The sequence below is a fragment of the Somniosus microcephalus genome, chromosome 31 (assembly GCF_052327205.1).
Source record: "Somniosus microcephalus isolate GS21.2 chromosome 31, FLI_Smic_1.0, whole genome shotgun sequence".
In the NCBI taxonomy this organism is placed as follows: Eukaryota; Metazoa; Chordata; class Chondrichthyes; order Squaliformes; family Somniosidae; genus Somniosus; species Somniosus microcephalus.
Window position 1 is genome coordinate 36,821,233 of NC_141017.1, and position 23,557 is coordinate 36,844,789.

The following is a 23,557-nucleotide window of genomic DNA, read 5'->3' on the forward strand; positions in this document are numbered from 1 at the left end:
TAGATCGGGCGGGGTTGTAATTACGGTAGATCGGGCAGGGCTGTAATTACGGTAGATCGGGCGGGGCTGTAATTACGGTAGATCGGGCAGGCCTGTAATTACGGTAGATCGGGCAGGGCTGTAATTACGGTAGATCGGGCGGGGCTGTAATTACGGTAGATCGGGCGGGGCCGTAATTATAGTAGATCGGGCGGGGCTGTAATTACGGTAGATCGGGCGGGGCTGTAATTACGGTAGATCAGGCGGGGCTGTAATTACGGTAGATTGGGCGGGGCTGTAATTATGGTAGATCGGGCGGGGCTGTAATTACGGTAGATCGGGCAGGGCTGTAATTATGGTAGATCGGGCGGGGCTGTAATTACAGTAGATCAGGCGGGGATGTAATTATGGTAGATCGGGTGGGGCTGTAATTACGGTAGATCGGGCGGGTCTGTAATTATGGTGGATCGGGCGGGGCTGTAATTACGGTAGATTGGGCGGGGCTGTAATTACGGTGGATCGGGCGGTGCTGTAATTACAGTAGATCGGGCGGGGCTGTCATTACGGTAGATCGGGCGGGGCTGTAATTACAGTAGATCGGGCTGGGCTGTGATTACTGTAGATCGGGCAGGGCTGTAATTACGGTAGATCGGGTGGGGCTGTAATTACGGTAGATCGGGCGGGGTTGTAATTATGGTAGATCGGGCGGGGCTGTGATTGCAGTGGATCGGGCGGGGCTGTGATTACGGTAGATCGGGCGGGGCTGTAATTACGGTGGATCGGGCGGTGCTGTAATTATGGTAGATCGGGCGGGGCTGTAATTGCAGTATATCGGGCGGGGCTGTAATTACGGTAGATCGGGCGGGGCTGTAATTACGGTAGATCGGGCGGGGCTGTAATTACGGTAGATCGGGCGGGGCTGTAATTACGGTAGATCGGGCGGGGCTGTAATTATGGTAGATCGGGCGGGGGTGTAATTACAGCAGTTCGGGCGGGGCTGTAATTACGGTAGATCGGGCGGGGCCGTAATTACAGTAGATCGGGCGGGGCTGTAATTATGGTAGATCGGGCGGGGCTGTAATTACGGTAGATCGGGCGGGGCTGTAATTACGGTAGATAGGGCGGGGCTGTAATTACAGTGGATCGGGCGGGGCTGTAATTACAGTAGACTGTGTGGGGATTGTTAATAGAGTAGATGTGTTATTTAATTAGAATAGTTGGGGCTGGGCTTGTTAACTACTGTAGGTGTGATTTAGATTGTTAGTGATGATATCATGTTCCAGAAGTGTTGGATTTAAATTGTCTAGCAGGTTTCTCAAGTTGCCCTCGGAGAGCACCCAATTCCTACGTGGCCTAACTTCCCTGTAGGATATATGATTATCTATCGTTTGTTCTACATCCAAGGTCTGTGAACGTTGCAGACCCACCTGTCTATGGGGGACACACTCGCGACCTGCACTGGGAGATCGGGACCATCGTCTGTCCCTCGATCGAGGTCTGCTGTACTCATGCCGTTCCTGGGAGTAGCGCTCCTTGTCGGATGATGTGTGGTGGTGGTGATGGTGATGTTTCCTATCCTTGGGTCTTCCTCGTTCTCGATCCTTCTCCTTTGGGGGGAGGTCGCCTGACTGTGTTGTGGTACTGAGGTCTGTTCCAAGCCCTATATCAATGAAAGCTGATTATTTAGACAAAGAAAGAGAAATCGGAAAATGTTTAGAAGGAAAGACTTGCATTTATACAGCACCATATCATTTCTCTCAGAAACATCTAAAAATATTTTACATAGAAGGAATCATTTTGAAGTAAAGTAACTATTGGCACGTAGGGAAAAATGACAGCTATTTTGTACATTGATTTCCTAAGCCACCCTCCTCCCAGTGTTTCATCTTCAAATAATGTGGGCACCCTGGCACGTTGCAAAATGAAAGAATCACAGGTTAATTGATATCGATATGCATCAATTGTTTCTGTGGTCAGATACCATTCAACCTTGATTGAGTACAAACTTGTTCTGTTGATATAGGCCATGGAGTTGATATGAGGACTCTTGATACTCAGATGTGTGGCATCTACAAGACCTGATGCTCAATTGAACCCTGTGAAATTTCTGCATCCTGACCAGCCGATGCCTCCTTTCCAAAGGAAAAGTGATGAAGATGTTGGCCCTTGTAAACATAGATTTTGTCACTTGCTTGATATGTGCGTACACTGCAGATTGCCTGATGTAGCAGCCGTCCCTTCATGGCTTGGAAAAATCCAGTAGCATGAAAGCTTAATGCTATGATAGCCTTCACTTCTAAGGCAAGATGTCCTAGATGTTGCTGATGGTAGGACTCTGTGACGATGTCTTTTGTGAAGTTGAGGTGGTGAAGACAGTTCGCCTCTGACATGTCCAGGGACATGTGGAGGGGGTCTCTAAACACAGATCTTGAGGTGTTGACAGAACACCTCCGATGTCGTCCCCTCCCGAACTTGTCTTCCTCATCTACATCTTGCACCATTATGAGAACCCTAAAAAAGATTCTCACCTTCGCCACGTTGTGTGACACTGTTTAGACGGCAGTACCAACTAAGAATAATGAAGGAACGTACTGGCAACCCGCCCTGTCTAGATCAACTTTATCAGCCTAACTTTGATTTAACTTCCATTAGGTTATTTAACAATCTCCTTATTTCCAATGGTAAGTTTTTTAAATATGAATATATACAAGTACAGAAAGTGGGGACTGTTTATAAACCAGGGCTCTTAAATATACCAATTAACTGTAGTGTAATTGGTGGGATTGATTTGATTTAATTTAATTGCAATTAATTAAAGGGTAAGTCATGGCAGGACAGCCCGGTGCCGTGGTATGCTCCTCCTGCGCTATGTGGGAAATCAGGGACACTTCCTGTGTCCCTGACAACTATGTGTGCAGGAAGTGTATCCAGCTGCAGCTACTGGCAGACCACATTGCGGTGCTGGAGCTGCGATTAGATACATACTGGACCATTCGCGAGGCTGAGGACGTCGTGGATATCACGTTTGATCAGTTGGTCACACCGCAGGCAAAGGTTGGACAGGCAGAAAGGGAATGGGTGACCAACAGACAGAGAATACTAGGCACAGGCAGGTAGTGCAGGGGTCCCCTGTGGACATCCCCCTCTCAAACAGATACACCACTTTGAGTACTGTTGGGGGGGATGGCTTATCAGAGGAAGGCAGCAGCAGCCAACTTTCTGGCACCAGGGGTGGCTCTGCTGCACAGGACGGGAGGAAAAAGAGGGGTAGAGCTATAGTAATAGGGGACTCTATTGTAAGGGGAATAGATAGGCGTTTCTGTGGCCGCAAACGAGACTCCAGGATGGTGTGTTGCCTCCCTGGTGCAAGGGTCAAGGATGTCTCAGAGCAGCTGCAGAACATCTTGGAAGGGGAGGGTGAACAGCCAGTTGTCGTGGTGCATATAGGTACCAACGATATAGGTAAAAAGCGGGATGAGGTCCTAAATGCTGAATATAGGGAGTTAGGAGGTAAATTTAAAAACAGGACCTCAAAGGTGGTAATCTCAGGATTGCTACCAGTGCCACGTGCTAGTCAGAGTAGAAATAGAAGGATATTTCAGATGAATACGTGGCTAGAGGAATGGTGCAAGGGGGAGGGATTCAAATTCCTGGGACATTGGAACCGGTTCTGGGGGAGGTGGGACCAGTTCAAACCGGACGGTTTGCACCTGGGCAGGGCCGGGACCGATGTCCTAGGGGGAGTGTTTGTTAGTGCTTTGGGGGAGGGTTTAAACTAAAATGGCAGGGAGTTGGGAATCTGAGCAGGGGGACAGAGGAAAGGGAAACAAGGATAAAAGCAAAAGATAGGAAGGAGAAAAACAAAAGTGGCAGTCAGAGAAATCAACGGTTTAAATCAAACATGGCCACAGTAAATAATAATTCTAATAGGTCTAAGAGCGTTAAAAAAACAAGCCTGAAGGCTTTGTGCCTTAATGCGAGGAGCATTCGTAATAAGGTGGATGAATTAGCTGCGCAAATAGAGGTAAACGAATATGATTTGATTGGGATTACGGAAACATGGCTCCAGGGTGGCCAAGGCTGGGAACTCAACATCCAGGGGTATTCAATATTCAGGAAAGATAGGCAAAAAGGAAAGGGAGGTGGGGTGGCATTGCTGGTTAAAGAAGGGATTAACACAAATGTAAGGAAGGATATTAGCTCTGATGATGTGGAATCTGTATGGGTAGAACTGAGAAATACCAAGGGGCAGAAAACGTTAGTGGGAGTGGTATATAGACCTCCAAACAGTAATGCGGAGGTTGGGGATGGCATTAAAAGGGAAATTAGAGAAGCGTGCAATAAGGGCACAGCAGTCATCATGGGTGACTTTAATCTACATATAGATTGGGCTAACCAAATTAGTAACAATACTGTGGAGGAGGAATTCCTGGAGTGTTTACGGGATATTTCCTGGACCAATATGTCGAGGAACCAACCAGAGATCAGGCCATCTTAGATTGGGTATTATGTAACGAGAAAGGATTAATTAACAATCTTGTTGTACGAGGCCCCTTGGGTCGGAGCGATCATAATATGCTCGAATTCTTCATTAAGATGGAGAATGAAGTAGTCGACTCAGAGACTAGGGTCCTAAATTTAAATAAAGGAAACTACGGTGGTCTGAGGCGCGAGTTGGGTAGGATTGATTGGGCAATTTCACTCAAAGGGTTGACGGTGGATAGGCAATGGCAAACATTCAAAGACCGCATGGATGAACTACAGAATTTGTTCATCCCAGTTTGGCATAAAAATAAAACAAAAAAGGTGACTCAACCGTGGCTAACAAGGGAAATTAGGGATAGCATAAGATCCAAGGAGAGGACATATAAATTGGCCCAAAAAAGCAGTAAACCTGAGGATTGGGAGCAGTTTAGGATTCAACAAAGGAGGACAAAGGGATTAATTAAGAAAGGGAAAATAGAATATGAGAGTAAGCTTGCAGGAAACATAAAAACTGACTGTAAAAGCTTTTATAGATATGTGAAGAGAAAAAGATTGGTGAAGTCAAGCGTAGGTCCCCTGCAGTCAGAATCAGGGGAATTTATAATGGGGAACAAAGAAGTGGCAGACCAATTAAATACATATTTTGGTTCTGTCTTCACAAAGGAGGACACAAATAACCTCCCAGAGATGTCGGGGAACATAGGGTCTGATGAAAGGGAGGAACTGAAAGAAATCAGTATTTGTAGGGAAATGGTGTTAGGGAAATTGATGGGATTGAAGGCCGATAAATCCCCAGGGCCTGATAATCTACATCCTAGGGTACTTAAGGAAGTGGCCCTAGAAATAGTAGATGCATTGCTGATCATCTTCCAACATTTGATGGAATCTGGAACAGTACCCATGGATTGGAGGGTAGCTAATGTTACCCCATTATTCAAAAAAGGTGGTAGAGAGAAAACGGGGAAATTACAGACCGGTAAGCCTGACATCGGTAGTGGGGAAAATGCTAGAGTCCATTATAAAAGATGTAATAGCAGAGCACTTGGAAAACAGTGACAGGATCGAACAAAGTCAACATGGATTTACAAAAGATAAATCGTGCTTGACTAATCTACTGGAATTTTTTGAGGATGTAACCGGTAAAATAGATAAGGGAGAATCAGTGGATGTGGTGTATTTGGACTTTCAGAAGGCTTTCGATAAGGTCCCGCATAAGAGATTAGCGTGTAAAGTTAAGGCACATGGGATTGGGGGCAAGGTATTGACTTGGATAGAGAACTGGTTGGCAGACAGAAAGCAAAGAGTTGGAATAAACAGGTCTTTTTCCGAGTGGCAGGCAGTGACTAGTGGGGTACCGCAGGGATTGGTCCTTGGACCCCAGCTATTCACAATATATATTAATGATCTAGGCGAGGGAACTAGATGTAATATCTCCAAATTTGCAGACGACACAAAGCTGAGTGGGCGTGTGTGCTGTGAGGAGGATGCCGAGAAACTCCAGGATGATTTGGACAGGTTGGGTGATTGGGCAAAAGCATGGCAGATGCAATATAACGTGGATAAATGTGAGGTTATCCACTTTGGTGGCAAAAACAGGAAGGCAGATTATTATCTGAATGGCAATAGATTGGGAGAAGGGGAAGTGCAACGAGACCTGGGTGTCCTTGTGCACCAGTCGCTGAAGGTAAGCATGCAGGTGCAGCAGGCGGTTAAGAAGGCAAATGGTATGTTGGCCTTTGTAGCGAGAGGGTTTGAGTACAGCAACAAGGACGTCTTGCTGCAGTTATACAGGGCCTTGGTGAGACCACATCTTGAGTATTGTGTGCAGTTTTGGTCGCCTTATCTGAGGAAGGATGCTCTTGCCATGGAAGGAGTTCAGCGAAGATTCACCAGGCTGATACCTGGGATGGCAGGAATGACGTATGAGGAGAGATTGGGTCGATTGGGCTTGTACTCGCTGGAGTTTAAAAGAATGAGAGGGGATCTCATTGAAACTTATAAAATTCTGACAGGACTGGACAGACTAGATGCAGGAAGGGTGTTCCCGATGGTCGGGGAGTCCAGAACCAGGGGTCACAGTCTAAGGATAAGGGGTAGGCCATTTAAGACAGAAATGAGGAGGAATTTCTTCACTGGGAGAGTGGTGAACCTGTGGAGTTCTCTACCACAGAAGGCAGTAGAGGCCAATACATTAAATATATTCAAGAAGGAGTTGGATATATTTCTTAAGGCTAAAGGGATCAAGGGGTATGGGGAGAAAGCAGGGACAGGGTACTGAATTTGGATGATCAGCCATGATCGCATTGAATGGCGGAGCAGGCTCAAGGGGCCGAATGGCCTACTCCTCCTCCTATCTTCTATGTTTCTATGTTTCTATGAGACATTGTTGAAGGTTAGAAGAATAAGCAAAGATGGAGGTTGACGGAACACAATGGTTCCTCAGATGTTGAGACCATAGCTTGTCATATGAAGGAAGGTAAGCAGTAAAGGATGTTCCGTGCAAGGCTAATTTCCAGGATCTTCTATGTTTGTTCCTCTCCAGTTTTCTTTCCTGTTTTCCCTCCTGTCCCGAGTAACACTAGGGGAAGATTCCATGGGAGTAAGGTGTCACCTGGCACCTCACCCGAGTGGCCATTCTTTGTGTACCAGCCTACACAGTGCTTGCCAGTCGGCTATTCAATGTCAGAGAGCATCACATCCAAACTCAATCTTGTCCCAAACCAAAATCCATACACGTGCACTTTCCAGAAGCAGTCATTATGTAGCGATCAGGAGCTGGATTGCTGGCTGTTTTTTTCCCCTCCCTAGCTCAAGGACGCTGAACGATAGTGCCCTTAATGTTGCCCTGGTTAACGGCAGCTAACAGCACAGACCAAGGACTGATCTGGAGTCCTGCATGCCTCAGTATGACACAAGATGATGCAGTCATCAACTGAGCCAGAGGAGATGCTCCTCCTGTATATTTTAATGTGACTGGGATATGAATATAATTCCACTCAGAACTGACCTATAAGGGCATAAGAATTAGGAGCAGCAGTAGGCCACATGGCCCCTCGAGCCTGCTCCACCATTCAATAAGATCATGGCTGATCTTTGATCTCAACTCCACTTTCCCACTCGATCTCCATATCCCTGGATTCCCCTTGTGTCTAAAAATCTATCTATCTCAGCCTTGAATATACTCAATGACTGAGCATCCACAGCCCTCTGGGGTAGAGAATTCCAAAGATTCACAACCCTCTGAGTGATGAAATTCCTCATCTCAATCCTAAATGGCCATCCCCTTATCCTGAGACTATACCCCCTAGTTCTAGACTCTCCAGCCAGGGGAAACAACCTCTGAGCATCTACCCTGTCAATCCCCCTCAGAATCTTGTATGTTTCAATGAGATCACCTCTCATTCTTCTAAACTCCAGAGAGTATCGGCCCAATCTACTCAATCTCCCATCATCATAATCATAATCATAATCAACTTTATTGTCATTGTTAGTGCACAAGTGCAGTACAACGAAATGTAGGCTTGCGGCTCCCGAGAGTGTACATTTAGATTAAGACATTTAAACATTCAACATACATTTGGCTTGTAATACATTAACATAAACATAACCATAATAAAGTGCATTGGCAGATGTGCAGGCTTTAGAGTTTATTTGTGGAGTTCAGTAGGATGACAGCCCTGGGAAAGAAGCTGTTCCTAAATCTGGTCGTACGGGTGCGAATGCATCTGTAGCGTCTCCCAGATGGCAGGAGGGCGAACAGACTGTGGCTGAGGTGGGTAGGGTCTTTGATGATGGACCGTGACCTCCGTAAACAGCGTTTCTGGTATATGTGCTCTATGGTCAGTAGCCGGGTGCCGGTAATGCGTTGGGCAGTTTTGACTACCCGCTGCAGGGCTTTCCGGTCATAGTAGCTACAGCTGCCTTCTCATCTCAGGAATCAATCTAGTGAACCTTTGTTGCACCACCTCCAAGGCTAGTATATACTTCCTCAGATAAGGAGACCAAAACTGTGCACAGTACAGGAAACTTTCGATTTACCGGCACCTAAATAACCGGAAATCTCGGTTAACCGGCAAAATTCAGGAGTAGGTTCAGGTAAGTTTTATTACTTGCCTTCCTCGATCTGTTGCTGTGCAAGGGTGTGACTGCAGCTGTTGCTAAGCTACAGAGACGCTTGGAACTTGTGGCCATTGTTTTGAACCTGTTGCTAAGCAACAGGGTTTGTTGCTTTATACAGAGCTCTGAGCTCCGCATCTTTTACTATAGCTTTCGGTTATCCGGAATTTTTGATGAACCGGCACCACGTCGGTCCCGTATAAAAAAAAGTTTCCTGTCCTCCAGATGTGGTCTCACCAAAGCCCTGTACAATTGTAGCAGGACTTCCTTACTCTTGTACTCCCCCGATGTATCGATAAGTCAAGCGTTTGGGCTAGTTCCCTCAAGGGAATGATTTCAGTTGAATGATAAAATCTTACCTGTGTCAGCATCTGTATATCGGCTCAGTGACCTTTCGGACGTCCTGTGAACCCTCTCCCTGCGGCGATGGGGCCTTTGTGACTCCTCCGGGATGACCCGTTCTAGTGAGTAGTCATCCAGCCGCATTCCTTTGGAGCGCTGGTGGCCCAGTGTGGATGCTGACCTCTTAATCGGACTCGTGTCTTCGATAGTCTGCGATGTAAAAGAAAATGTATATGACTTAAAGGAACACACTATGGTCGGTAAAAAAAAAAATCATGAAGCTAGTGTGAAGTGCACAGCGTGTGAAAAGCAACAGGATTGTGTGGCAATGCACAGAACTTGGAGGGGTGACACATATTGTACAGCCACCTGCACTAGACAAATACAGTTTCCTCCATCACTAAAGCTTCCTGTCATGCTCTCAAATACCAGCCCCACTTCTGGGATAAAGCATCAAACTTATAGCATGTCTTATACATACACTACTATACACATATATCTATGTATACATGCCTCCTTTATATTTATATATAAAACCATGTATCTTATTAAAAGTTTTACGACTGTGCACTGTCCTATCCACAAAACCTTACTTCCGGTCACCATGTTTTTTTGACACACTTGTGTGTCGGATTTTTTTCATTATAAAATGTCCACATTTCCAATAACATCTGCCACACTAGAATGACACCCTCCTGCCAGTGATGGTGCTGCAGTGCCTCCACTGAGGGGGAGAGCCCCGGTTTTAACTCCAGGTGGATTCCCCGCTCAGGCCGGAGTTAAAATTACAGTCGGGTCTCAGCGATGTCATCGGGCCGCGACATACGTATGTAAAGAAGGACCCCGTTGGCTCCAGGCGGGTGTCCTTGCTGCCTACTCAGGAGAGCAGGATAAAATCACAGATGCTGCGATCCTGGCAGCTTTCGGACGGGTAAGAGCCAGGGGCGATTTTAACTGCCCACCCGCCAGGTTTCTGCTGAGCAAGTAGGATTAAAATATTTTACAGAGGCAGTTCCGTTATAAATATGGACATAGGAATTTATAATGGAAAAATTGACAGGAAGTGTGGACAAATATATATTATCAGTAATATATTGAAGATACGCGAACATACATGCACTTACAACACTCTAATGCAGTGTACAGATACAAACTATGCAACCCAGTATATACATTATAGCTGCACACACACTATCTGTACATACATTACCTATACATAGTGCATAAGCTTCCTATACATGATACATGTTCTAGCTAGAAACAACCTATAAGGTGCCATTACATTCTATACATACAATACCTATACATACGCTTTCTATACACACAGTTTACAAGCTACCTACATGTACGGTATCTAAACAATCTATAGACACACAGGCGACAATTTGAACCTAACTCTCCGGGCGAGAATCCCACGGGATCGGGTGGAATGCCGGTTTTACACCCCGCCCAATACTGACCTCAACGGAGAGTGAAATTGGCGGGGTGTAAAACTGGCATTGCACCCAATATATCGTCAATTTCCTGACTGGCGAGTTCGGTTAAAATAGCCCCATAGTCTATACATATATTAAAAGTCTTATATATAACACGCACTTTCTGTAAGTGTCACACTTGGTGGCAAACTTAGACATCACATTTCAGTGTACCTGTCGTGAGCAGCATCACAGAGTTAGTATTACCTGTACATACCTTCTGTACATTCTCTACAGATATATTTTCTACACATGCAGTATATATACTACCCAAAATATATACCGAACATACACTATTTATAGACATCCTGCCTATATACATATATGTTGCCAATAAATACCATACAAAAATTATCTAGACATGCTGTCTATACATACATATAAGCTATGTATTGATACACAGCCTCTATGTACAGCATATATATGTTCCCAGTGCCCAATACCAGGAGTGTCTGTGCGTTCCCAGTCCTAATACCAGGAGTGTCCATGCATTCCCACTGCCCAATACCAGGAGTGTCCGTGCGTTCCCAGTGCCCAATACCAGGAGTGTCCGTGCGTTCCCACTGCCCAATACCAGGGGTGTCCATGCGTTCCCAGTGCACAATACCAGAAGTATCCGTGCGTTCCCACTGCCCAATACCAGAAGTATCCGTGCGTTCCCACTGCCCAATACCAGAAGTATCCGTGCGTTCCCACTGCCCAATACCAGAAGTATCCGTGCGTTCCCACTGCCCAATACCAGAAGTATCCGTGCGTTCCCACTGCCCAATACCAGAAGTATCCATGCATTCCCACTGCCCAATACCAGGAGTGTCCGTGCGTTCCCACTGCCCAATACCAGGGGTGTCCGTGCGTTCCCACTGCCCAATACCAGGGGTGTCCATGCGTTCCCACTGCCCAATACCAGGGGTGTCCGTGCGTTCCCACTGCCCAATACCAGGGGTGTCCGTGCGTTCCCACTGCCCAATACCAGGAGTGTCCGTGCGTTCCCACTGCCCAATACCAGGGGTGTCCGTACATTCCCACTGTCCAATACCAGGGGTGTCCGTGCGTTCCCACTGCCCAATACCAGGGGTGTCCGTCCGTTCCCACTGCCCAATACCAGGGGTGTCCGTGCGTTCCCAGTCCCAATACCAGGGGTGTCCGTGCGTTCCCACTGCCCAATACCAGGAGTGTCCGTGCGTTCCCACTGCCCAATACCAGGAGTGTCCGTGCGTTCCCAGTCCCAATACCAGGGGTGTCCGTGCGTTCCCAGTCCCAATACCAGGAGTGTCTGTGCGTTCCTACTGCCCGATACCAGGAGTGTCCGTGCGTTCCCAGTCCCAATACCAGGGGTGTCCGTGCATTCCCAGTCCCAATACGATGAGTGTCTGTGCGTTCCCACTGCCCAATACCAGGAGTGTCCGTGCGTTCCCACTGCCCAATATCAGGAGTGGGTATGATCTTGTGGCCATTACAGAAACATGGCTGCAGGGTGACAATGCCTGGGAATTAAACATACCAGGTTATTTAACGATCAGGAAGGACAGGCAGGAAGGAAGGGGAGGTGGGGTGGCTATGTTAATAAAGGAAGGAATCACTGTAATACAGAGAAATTATATTGGGTCAAAAGATCAGGATAATGAAACAGTTTGGGTGGAGGTAAGGAATAATAAGGGGAAAAAAACACTAGTGGGCGTAGTCTATAGGCCTCCGAACAGTGGCAACTCTGTTGGACGGAATATCAATCAGGAAATAGTTGAGGCTTGTAATAAGGGAACATCTATAATTATGGGGGATTTTAACTATCATATTAATTGGACAAATCAAATTGGGCAGGGCTGCCTTGAGGATGAGTTCATTGAGTGTATTAGGGATGGGTTTCTTGAGCAGTATGTAACTGAACCTACCAGGGGGCAAGCAACCTTAGATCTGGTCCTGTGTAACGAGACAGGATTAATTAAAAATGTTCTAGTAAAGGATCCCCTTGGAATGAGTGACCATAACATGGTTGAATTCCATATTCAATTAGAGGGTGAGAAGGTTGGATCTCAAACAAGCGTGCTAAGCTTGAATAAAGGAGACTATGAAGGTATGAGAGCAGAATTGAGTAGAGTGGATTGTGAAAATAGATTAAAGGGTAAGACGATACATGATCAGTGGTGTACATTTAAGGAGTTATTTTACAACTTCCAAAAAAAATATATTCCACTGAGAAGAAAAGGGTGTAAAAGAAAAGACAGCCATCCGTGGCTAAGTAAAGAAATTAAGGATAGTATTTGAATAAAAACAAGGGCATATAAGGTAGCTGTGGTGTATGTGCCTTTAAGAGCCCCAGGTGTGCTGTAATGCCGGTAATTGCCACTCGGGCTATATAAGCCTGTATATTGTGTATATCCGTTAGAACCCCCCCCAGACTTTGCTTAGTAAATACCTATGAACCAACTCCTGTCTTCAGTGTCTTTATCAACACATGGACACTACAGTGGCGACGAAGTGGAAACGGACTTACCTGCAATTCGGCAGCACCTCAAGGACATCGATTCCTTGGGCGTCCAGAAGACTCAAGGAAGTGAGAGAAGCTGTGGTTTCACCAGCTGGCCAAGCTGGTGGCAGGTACTGCGCTAATCCTTCCTGGGCGTCAGGCTGGGGCTCCAGTGGCTGGCTCTACAGCTGAGACAGGCAGCGAAATCGGAGGCAAGCATTAACGGACTGGGAGGGAGCACTCGGGAGACGGCCGGCGCGGCAAGCAGGTCAGCGTTCAGACCTGGAGAGAAACTCCGGCGGGAACGAGTCTCCAACAGTAAATAAAAAAAGAAAAAGAAGAACGGAAACCGCAGTAAACAGCGTTGTTATCGGCAGCAGTGGCGGGAAAGCGCGGGAAGCGCCATATCTTTGCTACAGAAAAGAAAAAAAAGCGCGGGAAGCGCCATATCTTTTCTGAAATGCCTAAGTCTGGCAATATTGATGCTTTTGATAGCGAAATAGAGGATTGGACCACATACGTGGAAAGAGTAGAGGTATATTGCACTGCAAATGGAATAGAAGATGAAAAAAAAGCTTCAGTACTTCTGAACTTAATGGGCGCAAAGGCATATGGGCTGTTACGAAATTTAATCACTCCAGCCAAACCAAAGGACAAGAATTTTAAAGAAATTGTGATACCCTGCAGGAGCACTTAAACCCAACACCGCTGCTGATAGCGGAACGATTCAAGTTCTTCAAGAGAAATCAACACAAGAATGAAAGTAACGCTGATTACCTAACCGAATTAAGAAAGCTATCAAAGTACTGCCAATTCGGGGCAGGACTATCAGATTATCTTCGAGACAAATTCGTTTGCGGTCTCTTAAGTGAAGGAACACAAAAAAGGCTGCTTTCTGAAAAAGATTTAACATTGGACAAAGCTTTCAGTATGGCTGTATCATACGAAGCAGCAGCAAAAGGAGCTGCAGAGATACAACAAGAGACACAGGACTTCGGCACCCATGAAATGACACAGGGTTTCGAAAGATGTTATCGCTGTGGCAGATCCACCCATAACCAGAGGGACTGCTGGTTCAAGGACAAAGCATGCAGGCAATGCGGAAAGATTGGACACATTGCACGGGTATGCCGATCTGGACAAAATAAATCCACAGACAGAAAAAAAAAAATCAATAAAGAAAAGTACAGGAAGGTACAAATGATGACGGACAGTAGCTCCGAAGACCAGAAGAGCGATAGCGACTTCGAAAACAAGAGACTAAGCTGTCTCAAATTACATAATGTACTTGCCAAAGATGATTACCAAACCATTTGGGTTACCCTCACAATAGCAGGGTCCCCAGTTAAAATGGAGCTAGATACAGGATCAGCTCTAACTGTAATAAATCGACGGGATTACGAGAGGCTATTTTCGCATATACCTCTAAAAGACACATCCATTATCTTAAAAACATATACGGGGCAGAAAGTATACCCCAAAGGAAAAATAAGGGTGCCTGTTGTATACAACGGCAAAGAAAAACAAAAGTTGTATTTATACATTCTACAAGATGGTGGTCCACCGTTGTTGGGACGTGAATGGATCAGAAAGATACGTTTAGACTGGTACTCCATTCAGGCACTGACGGTGACCAGTAAGGAAAAAAACAATGATGACATCATACCTGAACGATTAAAAGACATCTTGGCCAACGCCAAAGAAGTGTTTCAAGAGAAACTAGGAACCTTGAAAGGCATCACCGCCTCAATAAAAGTGGAAGATGCAGCAATTCCCAAATTTTTTAAGGCAAGACCGGTGCCATACGCAATACGTCCAGCAGTCGAGGCAGAGCTGGAGAATTTGGAAAAAGCAGGTGTATTATCCAAAATAGATTGGAGCGAATGGGCAACATCCATCGTTCCAGTCATGAAAAAAGCATTGAATAAAGATAAATCTGAAGAACAGAGAAAAATTCGCATCTGTGGTGACTTCAAGGTGACTGTAAACCCGGTCCTTCACACAGTACAGTATCCTCTTCCGAGGATAGAAGATATTTTTGCCTCACTATCCGGAGGGAAACGTTTCACCAAAATTGATTTGGCACAGGCATATCTACAGATGGAGGTTGAGGAGGCCTCTAAAAAGTATCTCACGATAAACACACACAAAGGCCTGTACCAGTACAATCGACTGGTTTTTGGAGTAGCATCAGCTCCAGCTATCTGGCAAAGAGCTATGGAGCAAGTCCTGCAAGGGATTCCGGGGACTCAATGCTACCTAGATGACATGCTTGTAACAGGAGAAAACGACAACGAGCACCTTGCCAATTTGGAGCAGGTACTCACTAGGCTGAAAGAACGGGGCCTACGAGCGAATCGCCCCAAGTGCGAATTTTTCCAAAATCAGATATCATATTGTGGCCACATAATTAATAATGAAGGATTGCATAAGTCACCTGAAAAAATTGAAGCAGTCATAAAAGCCCCAGCACCTGAAAATGTTTCACAATTAAGGTCGTTCCTGGGATTAATAAATTACTATCATAAATTTTTACCGAACTTATCAACTCTTCTACACCCTCTTAATGAACTTCTACAAACAGGAGTGATTTGGAAATGGAACGAAGACTGTAAACGTGCCTTCCATAAATGCAAAGACTTAATCACATCCGAAGAAGTTTTGGCTCATTACAACCCATCACTGCTAATCAGACTGGCGTGCGATGCATCCCCTTACGGCATAGGAGCAGTATTATCCCATAAATTCCCTGATGGCTCAGAACGGCCGATAGCTTTTGCGTCACGCTCATTAAACTGAGCGTAACTATGCCCAAATCGACAGGGAAGCACTCAGCCTGGTATGGGGAGTGAAGAAATTCAACCATTACCTACACGGACAAAAATTTACCTTGTTGACTGACCATCAACCCCTCATCTCCATATTCAACCCTTAAAAAAGGTGTTCCCATTATGACAGCGCAAAGGCTACAGAGGTGGTCCCTTTTTCTAGGGGCACACCAATACAACATAGAATACAAAGGATCAAAATAGCATGGGAATGCTGACGGTTTATCGCGCCTACCGTTGCCAACGGTAGAAGAGGCACCTACAGTAGACCCAGTAGAGATGTTCCACTCTACCATAGTGGAATGTTTACCAGTGACAAATTCTGCCATTGAAAGGGAGACGAGAAATGACCCGACTCTCTCACGGGTCTACGATTTAACAGTGAAGGGATGGCCAGCACATGGCGAACCACTGTTGCCAGCATTCTTGCAAAGAAGAGAACAGCTGTCAGTGTGCCGAGGAAGGGCAGCACGGTGGCATAGTGGTTAGCACTGTTGCCTCACAGCGCCAGGGACCCGGGTTCAAATCCAGCCTCGGGTGACTGTCTGTGTGGAGTTTGCACATTCTCCCCGTGTTTGCGTGGGTTTCCTCCGGGTGCTCTGGTTCCCTCCCACAGTCCAAAGATGTGCGGGTTAGGTTGATTGGCCATGATAAAAAAAAAAATTGGCCCTTAGTGTTAGGGGGGATTAAATACGTGGGGTTACAGGGTTACGGGGATAGAGCTTGGGTGGGATGGCTGTCGGTGTAGGGACCGGGTGCTAGGGTTTGGATGATCAGCCATGATCTCGTTGAATGGCGGAGCAGGCTCGAAGGGCCAAATGGCCTACTCCTGCTCCTATCTTCTATGTTTCTATGAACCTTGATGTGTGGATCCAGAGTGGTGATTCTACCCAAACTCCAGGATAAAGTGCTAAAGGAGCTTCACGAGGGGCATCTGGGTGGAGTGAAAATGAAGAACCTAGCTAGGGCGTTTGTATGGTGGCCAGGTATCGATGGAGACATCGAAGAAATGACCAAGAGCTGCCTAGGATGCCAGAAGGTCCAAAACGCTCCACCACAAGCCCCTCTACATCCATGGGAGTGGCCCTCATCTCCCTGGCAAAGGGTGCACATCGACTTTGCTGGTCCATTTATGGACTCAATGTTCTTAATCGTGGTTGATGCACACTCCAAGTGGCCGGAGGTAATAAAGATGTCCTCCACCACCACGGAAAAAACCATCACAGTATTAAGGACCATATTTGCCAGGAATGGGCTGCCGGAACAGATATGTTCTGATAATGGACCGCAATTTGTGTCCGAAGAATTCAGAAAGTTCTTTAAAAACAATGGGGTTAAGCACTACACGTCCGCCCCATACCATCCCGCCACCAATGGATTGGCTGAAAGGTTTGTCCAGACCTTCAAGAAGGCCATAAAGGCCATGGGTAATGAAGACATAAAACTTCAGCACAAGGTGGATAACTTCTTATTCGCATGCAGGAATGCAACACATATGGTTACCAACCAAACTCCCGCCATGATGTTCTTCAATAGAAACCTAAGATGCTGGCTGGATTTGGTCAAGCCCAACATCAGAAGGGACGTGGAGAACCGGCAGTTTCAAGGCATGAATGAAAGGTCAACTAGAACCTTCCAGATAGGTCAACAAGTTTTGGCCCGGGACTACCGTACCGAGAAATGGCAGCCTGGAACTATCTGCACACGACTAGGACCACTGATGTATACCGTGGACATCGGAGAAAGCATAATAAGGCGCCATGCCCACCAAATCATAAAGTCATCCGAAAAGGGACAACCTACACCACAACTCTATACATCTAATGATGAAGTAGAGATACCCATATCTACCTCCGATCCGGTGATACTGGAACCCGATGAACCCGACACTGGCATTCAAGTCGAATCAGCCTTGCCAGAAGAACCTACTACACCACCAGAAACTACTACACCCCCGAGGCGTTATCCGGACCGAGTCAGGAAGCCTCCTGAGAGACTGACTTATAATTAATTAACTACAGCAATGTATATTATTTTGCTTATAACATGTAATTAATAATTACTTAAAATATGATGTACTGGTTAGCTAAAAGGGGAGGAATTGTGGTGTATGTGCCTTTAAGAGCCCCAGGTGTGCTGTAATGCCGGTAATTGCCACTCGGGCTATATAAGTCTGTATATTGTGTATATCCGTTAGAACCCCCCCCCCCCCAGACATTGCTTAGTAAATACCTATGAATCAACTCCTGTCTTCAGTGTCTTTATCAACACACGGACACTACAGTAGCCAAATCTAGCGGGAGGATAGAGGATTGGGAAAACTTTAAAAGACAGCAAAAAAATAACAAAAAGATTGATTAAGAAAGGGAAGATAGATTATGAAAGTAAATTAGCAAATAATATAAAAACAGATAGTAAGAGTTTTTATAGTTATATAAAAAGAAAAAGGGTGGCTAAAGTAAATGTTGGTCCCTTAGAGATGAGACCGGGAAATTAATGGTGGGAAATATGGAGATGGCAAAAACACTGAATGATTATTTTGTATCAGACTTTACAGTAGAAGACACGAAGAATATCCCAACACTGGATAAACAGGGGGCTAAAGGGGGGGAGGAGCTAAACACGATCAAAATCACTAAGGAAGTGGTACTCGGTAAAATAATGGGACTCAAGGCGGATAAATCACCTGGACCTGATGGCTTACATCCTAGGGTCTTGAGGGAAGTGGCAGTAGGGATTGTGGATGCATTGATAATAATTTTCCAAAACTCCCTGGACTCGGCAAAGGTCCCGGCAGACTGGAAAACTGCTAATGTAACACCCTTATTTAAAAAGGGCAGTAGACAGAAGGCTGGAAACTATAGACCGGTTAGCCTAACATCTGTGGTAGGTAAAATTTTGGAGTCCATTATTAAGGAGACAGTAACAGGACATTTGGATAATCATAATTTAATAGGACAAAGTCAGCATGGTTTTATGAAGGGGAAGTCATGTTTGACAAATTTGCTGGAGTTCTTTGAGGAAGTAACATATAGGGTGGATAAAGGGGAACCAGTGGACGTAGTGTATTTAGACTTCCAAAAGGCATTTGACAAGGTGCCACACAAAAGATTATTGCTTAAGATAAAAAATCACGGGATTGGGGGTAATATTCTGGCATGGATAGAGGATTGGCTATCTAACAGAAGGCAGAGAGTTGGGATAAATGGTTCATTCTCAGACTGGCAATCAGTAACTAGTGGTGTTCCGCAGGGTTCAGTGCTGGGTCCCCAACTCTTTACAATCTATATTAACGATTTGGAGGAGGGGACCGAGTGTAACATATCAAAGTTTGCAGATGATACTAAGATGGGAGGGAAAGTAGTGAGTGAGGAGGATATAAAAAACCTGCAAGGGGACATAGACAGGCTAAGTAAGTGGGCAGAGATTTGGCAGATGGAATACAATACTGGAAAGTGTGAGGTTATGCACTTTGGCAGGAAAAATCGTAGAGCAAGTTATTATCTTAATGGCAAGAAACTGGAAAGTACTGAAGTACAAAGGGATCTGGGGGTCCTGGTGCACAAAACTCAAAAGGTTAGTATGCAGGTGCAGCAAGTGATTAAGAAGGCCAATGGAATGTTGGCTTTCATTGCTAGGGGGATAGAATATAAAAATAGGAAGGTATTGCTTCAGTTGTACAAGGTATTGGTGAGACTGCACCTGGAATACTGCGTACAGTTTTGGTGTCCATACTTAAGAAAGGACATACTTGCTCTCGAGTCAGTACAAAGAAGGTTCACTCGGTTAATCCCGGGGATGAGGGGATGGACATATGAGGAGAGGTTGAGTAGATTGGGACTCTACTCATTGGAGTTCAGAAGAATGAGAGGCGATCTTATTGAAACATATAAGATTGTGAAGGGGTTGGATCGGGTGGATGCGGGGAGGATGTTCCCGATGATGGGTGAAACTAGAACTAGGGGGCATAGTCTTAGAATAAGGGGCTGCTCTTTCAAAACTGAGATGAGGAGGAACTACTTCACTCAGAGGGTGGTAGGTCCATGGAATATGCTGCCCCAAAAAGCTGTAGAAGCTACATCATTACATAAATTTAAAACAGAAATAGACAGTTTCCTAGAAGTAAAGGGAATTAAGGGTTACGGGGAGCGGGCAGGAATTTGGACATGAGACTAGGTTCGGATCGGTCATGGCCCTGTGGGTAGCGGAGTGGGCCCAGGGGCCGTGTAGCCTGATCCTGCTCCTATTTCGTGTGTCTAATTCTGTTAGATTCAGCAGATGGTTCTATGATCGTGGATTGGCGGTTAGGATCAGATCAGCATGATCTTATTGAATGGCGGAGCAGGCTCGAGGGGCCGATTGGACTACTCCTGCTCCTATTTCTTATGTTCTTATGTTCTTATGTAGGAGTGTCCATGCATTCCCATTGCTCAATACCAGGAGTGTCCGTGCGTTCCCACTGCCCAATGCCAGGGGTGTCCGTGCGTTCCCACTGCCCAATAGCAGGAGTGTCCGTGCGTTCCCACTGCCCAAACCATGGGTGTCCGTGCGTTCCCACTGCCCAATAGCAGGAGTGTCCGTGCGTTCCCACTGCCCAAACCATGGGTGTCCGTGCGTTCCCACTGCCCAATAGCAGGAGTGTCCGTGCGTTCCCACTGCCCAAACCATGGGTGTCCGTGCGTTCCCACTGCCCAATACCAGGAGTATCCGTGCGTTCCCACTGTCCAATACCAGGGGTGTCCGTGCATTCCCCCTGCCCAATACCATGGGTGTCCGTGCATTCCCACTGCCCAATACCAGGAGTGTCCATGCATTCCCACTGCCCAATACCAGGGGTGTCCATGCGTTCCCACTGCCCAATACCAGGAGTGTCCGTGCGTTCCCACTGCCCAATACCAGGAGTGTCCGTGCGTTCCCACTGCCGAATACCAGGGGTGTCCGTGCGTTCCCAGTGCCCAATACCAGGAGTGTCCATGTGTTCCCAGTGCCCAATACCAGGAGTGTCCGTGCGTTCCCACTGCCCAATACCAGGAGTGTCCATCCGTTCCCACTGCCCAATACCAGGGGTGTCCGTGCGTTCCCACTGCCCAATACCAGGAGTGTCCATCCGTTCCCACTGCCCAATACCGGGGTGTCCGTGCGTTCCCACTGCCCAATACCAGGGGTGTCCGTACATTCCCACTGCCCAATACCAGGGGTGTCCGTGCGTTCCCAGTGCCCAATACCAGGAGTGTCCGTGCGTTCCCAGTGCCCAATACCAGGGGTGTCCGTACATTTCCACTGCCCAATACCAGGGGTGTCCGTGCATTCCCAGTGCCCAATACCAGGAGTGTCCGTGCGTTCCCAGTGCCCAATACCAGGAGTGTCCGTGCATTCCCAGTGCCCAATAGCAGGGGTGTCCGTGCGTTCCCAGTGCCCTTTGCAGGACTGCTTTCCTCTTCCAATTCTTACCTTTTCCTTTAAGGCGCAGTAATAAGGCATGAACATTGCATTTGTTCAAAGAATATCAGGACACTGTTAGCTGTTTAAAAACCAACATGGTACCAAACCAACAATCCCTTTTGAGCCTAGTGATAGACCGGTATAAAGAATGCAAGATATTTGCACTGCTTCCAAAAGGAGTGTGGAAGGAAGCTGTGTGGACAGGTCCCCTTAATGTTCAATATCAAAAAATCCAATCCTTTAAGGCTCGACAGTGAGGAAGGAGAAGATGCAATTAATACAGGATTTGTATTTAATATTTTGGACAAGTAGCATGAGAACAGACACTGAGCAATTGAATCCTTTATACATTTGTCACATTCATTAGATTATGGGTCAGTGCGTTTTGTATTGTACAGGTATTTACTTTGAGTTGCTGTCTGTGATTTTTCCTGGTGCAGTCTGGTTCTAAGACTGAACACACAATGGGGTTGATTTTCACCTCCGCCGTACATCGGCTGGGTGGGTGGGGGGTGGTGAGGAGGAGTGAGTGAAACGCTCACCCGATGATCTCACCAGCAAGAGAGTGATGGTCGGGCCTCATTTGCTTTCTACTGGCAAGCTGCCATCATGTCCCGAGCACTGGTAGTCAGCTTGGCACTTTGGGTGGATGAGAAATCCAGCGGACCATTCACTGAGCACGGGCCTGCAGCAAGGGATTAAAGGAAGGGCTGGGCCAATCGAGGGGAGGGGTGACGTCAGAGAGGACGATTAATAGTGAGGGGCAGGGAGGGCAATTATGCTCATATTTGCCTAAAAAGTGCCAAATAAATTATTTTTGATTGTTCGCGGATCTGTTTCCAATGATGCCTTTAAGGGACACCCTTTTTGACCGTTTCTTGCTCTGCGTACTGGGCAGGTTCAGAACTCAGCAGGCATTGCATTTAACGGCACCAAAATGACATTGGATCCCAACAACATCATAAAACCTCGATTTTACATTGAATAGTAAGGCTGTTTCCAGCAAAGCGTTGGATGCTTAAATCGAGGTCCTCTTGAAAGGGCAGCGGACAGGCCTTGGTTGGGAAGTTGGCTGCTAGTTTAATTTTTGTTATTTTGCTCTCCCACCTGTGGCCCATTTCCCGCTGAAAAATGGTGCGGTAGCGAGACTGAAATTGGGTCTAATGAGTGCTTTGGCCATTTTAGCCTGCCCTCATGCACTAAAGTGTCTCAGTTATTTCTCCGTATTGGAGCAAGTTGCAATAATTAGAGTTTGCACTGGAGTGCTTGGGGTACAGTATGCCTGAAGCAATGGGATGGATATAGGTTTGACGTGCCCACTCCACTGTGCTCATGATCGCAGCTGTGTTTCTGTGGGGATGCACCAAGTGGGGACCAGAGGCCCCATGGATAATACAATCTACTCAGGCACTCACATGCCTTCTAGTGCTTGCTTTAGGGTTGCAGGAACGAGGGCTAGAAGCTCTTGGCTTTGATCAGACAGGAAACAAGGAATTTGGAACCAAAGTTTTACTTTTACAAATATTTTACTGCATTTACAGTTTCCTTGAGGGCACGCTTCCCTCAATTTTTCTACCCGTTGTCTCCATGGGCTGTGCTCTGGGTCTGGTGGGCAACTTTTACTCAGGCCTCTATTGTTGAGTGAGCTGGCCCTCAGGCGGTATGGAAGAGGGTGACATCCACAGATATCCCCTCCGCTACGCCTCGAATCATGACCGAGATTGGGCACTTGGTGCAGTGAGGGGGCTCGTGTCGTGCTCGAACCTACATCCCACCGCTCCAGAGCAATGCTCAGTGGGCCTTCAACGTGCAGGGTCTGCTCCCCACCTACGTCAACAGTTTTACAACAGCTCTCATCCAATCAGATTCATCATAATTCATAGCCATAATCCAATGATGGACATACGCTGTAAAATACAGAATTTACAAACATTTTCACTGATTCTTCACAATAATGGAAATGTTTATAGATTGTGTATAATTGTTGGATGGTGTGGGATTATTTGGACTGCACCGTTAGTGCTCTTTATTTCAATCAAGCATCAAGATGGCACATTTTGATATCGGTCTATCACTATCGTATAAATTGAACTTTGTTTACTCCCTCCCCTTACGACAAAGTTTTTAAAAAATCAAAGCTGTTCGTCAAACAGTTAAAGACCACGTCACATGCTGGTGCTGAGTTTTTTAAGAGATACATCATGCGGTAACATTCCAGCAAGTTCTCAGGAACATGCACTCCTTCAGCTGGTTTCTCAGCGGCCCACAATCTCTCCTAAAACAAAATGAAGTCAAGCTTTAAAACACCTGATTGGATACAAGGCCCTTGTCATGCACACTATCGAAAGGGCACGTTCAGTTGTCATCGCATTAGATTTTGCTTTTAAAAAGAAATTTACAATGGAATCCCCGATGGATCAATTGAT

The 23,557-nt window shown here is 46.2% G+C and overlaps 1 protein-coding gene across 1 annotated transcript in view; it reads right to left on the minus strand.

Moving 5' to 3' along the window:
• The window catches only part of LOC147097756 (voltage-dependent P/Q-type calcium channel subunit alpha-1A-like), a 728,667-nt gene that overhangs the window by 12,359 nt on the left and 692,751 nt on the right, over window positions 1–23,557 (minus strand). The window contains exons 46-47 of the mRNA XM_085971842.1: window positions 8,940–9,132; window positions 1,407–1,639 (exon numbers count right to left, since the gene is read on the minus strand). Of these exons, the coding sequence (XP_085827968.1) occupies window positions 1,407–1,639; window positions 8,940–9,132 (426 nt within the window). The remainder of the gene's footprint in view (window positions 1–1,406; window positions 1,640–8,939; window positions 9,133–23,557) is intronic.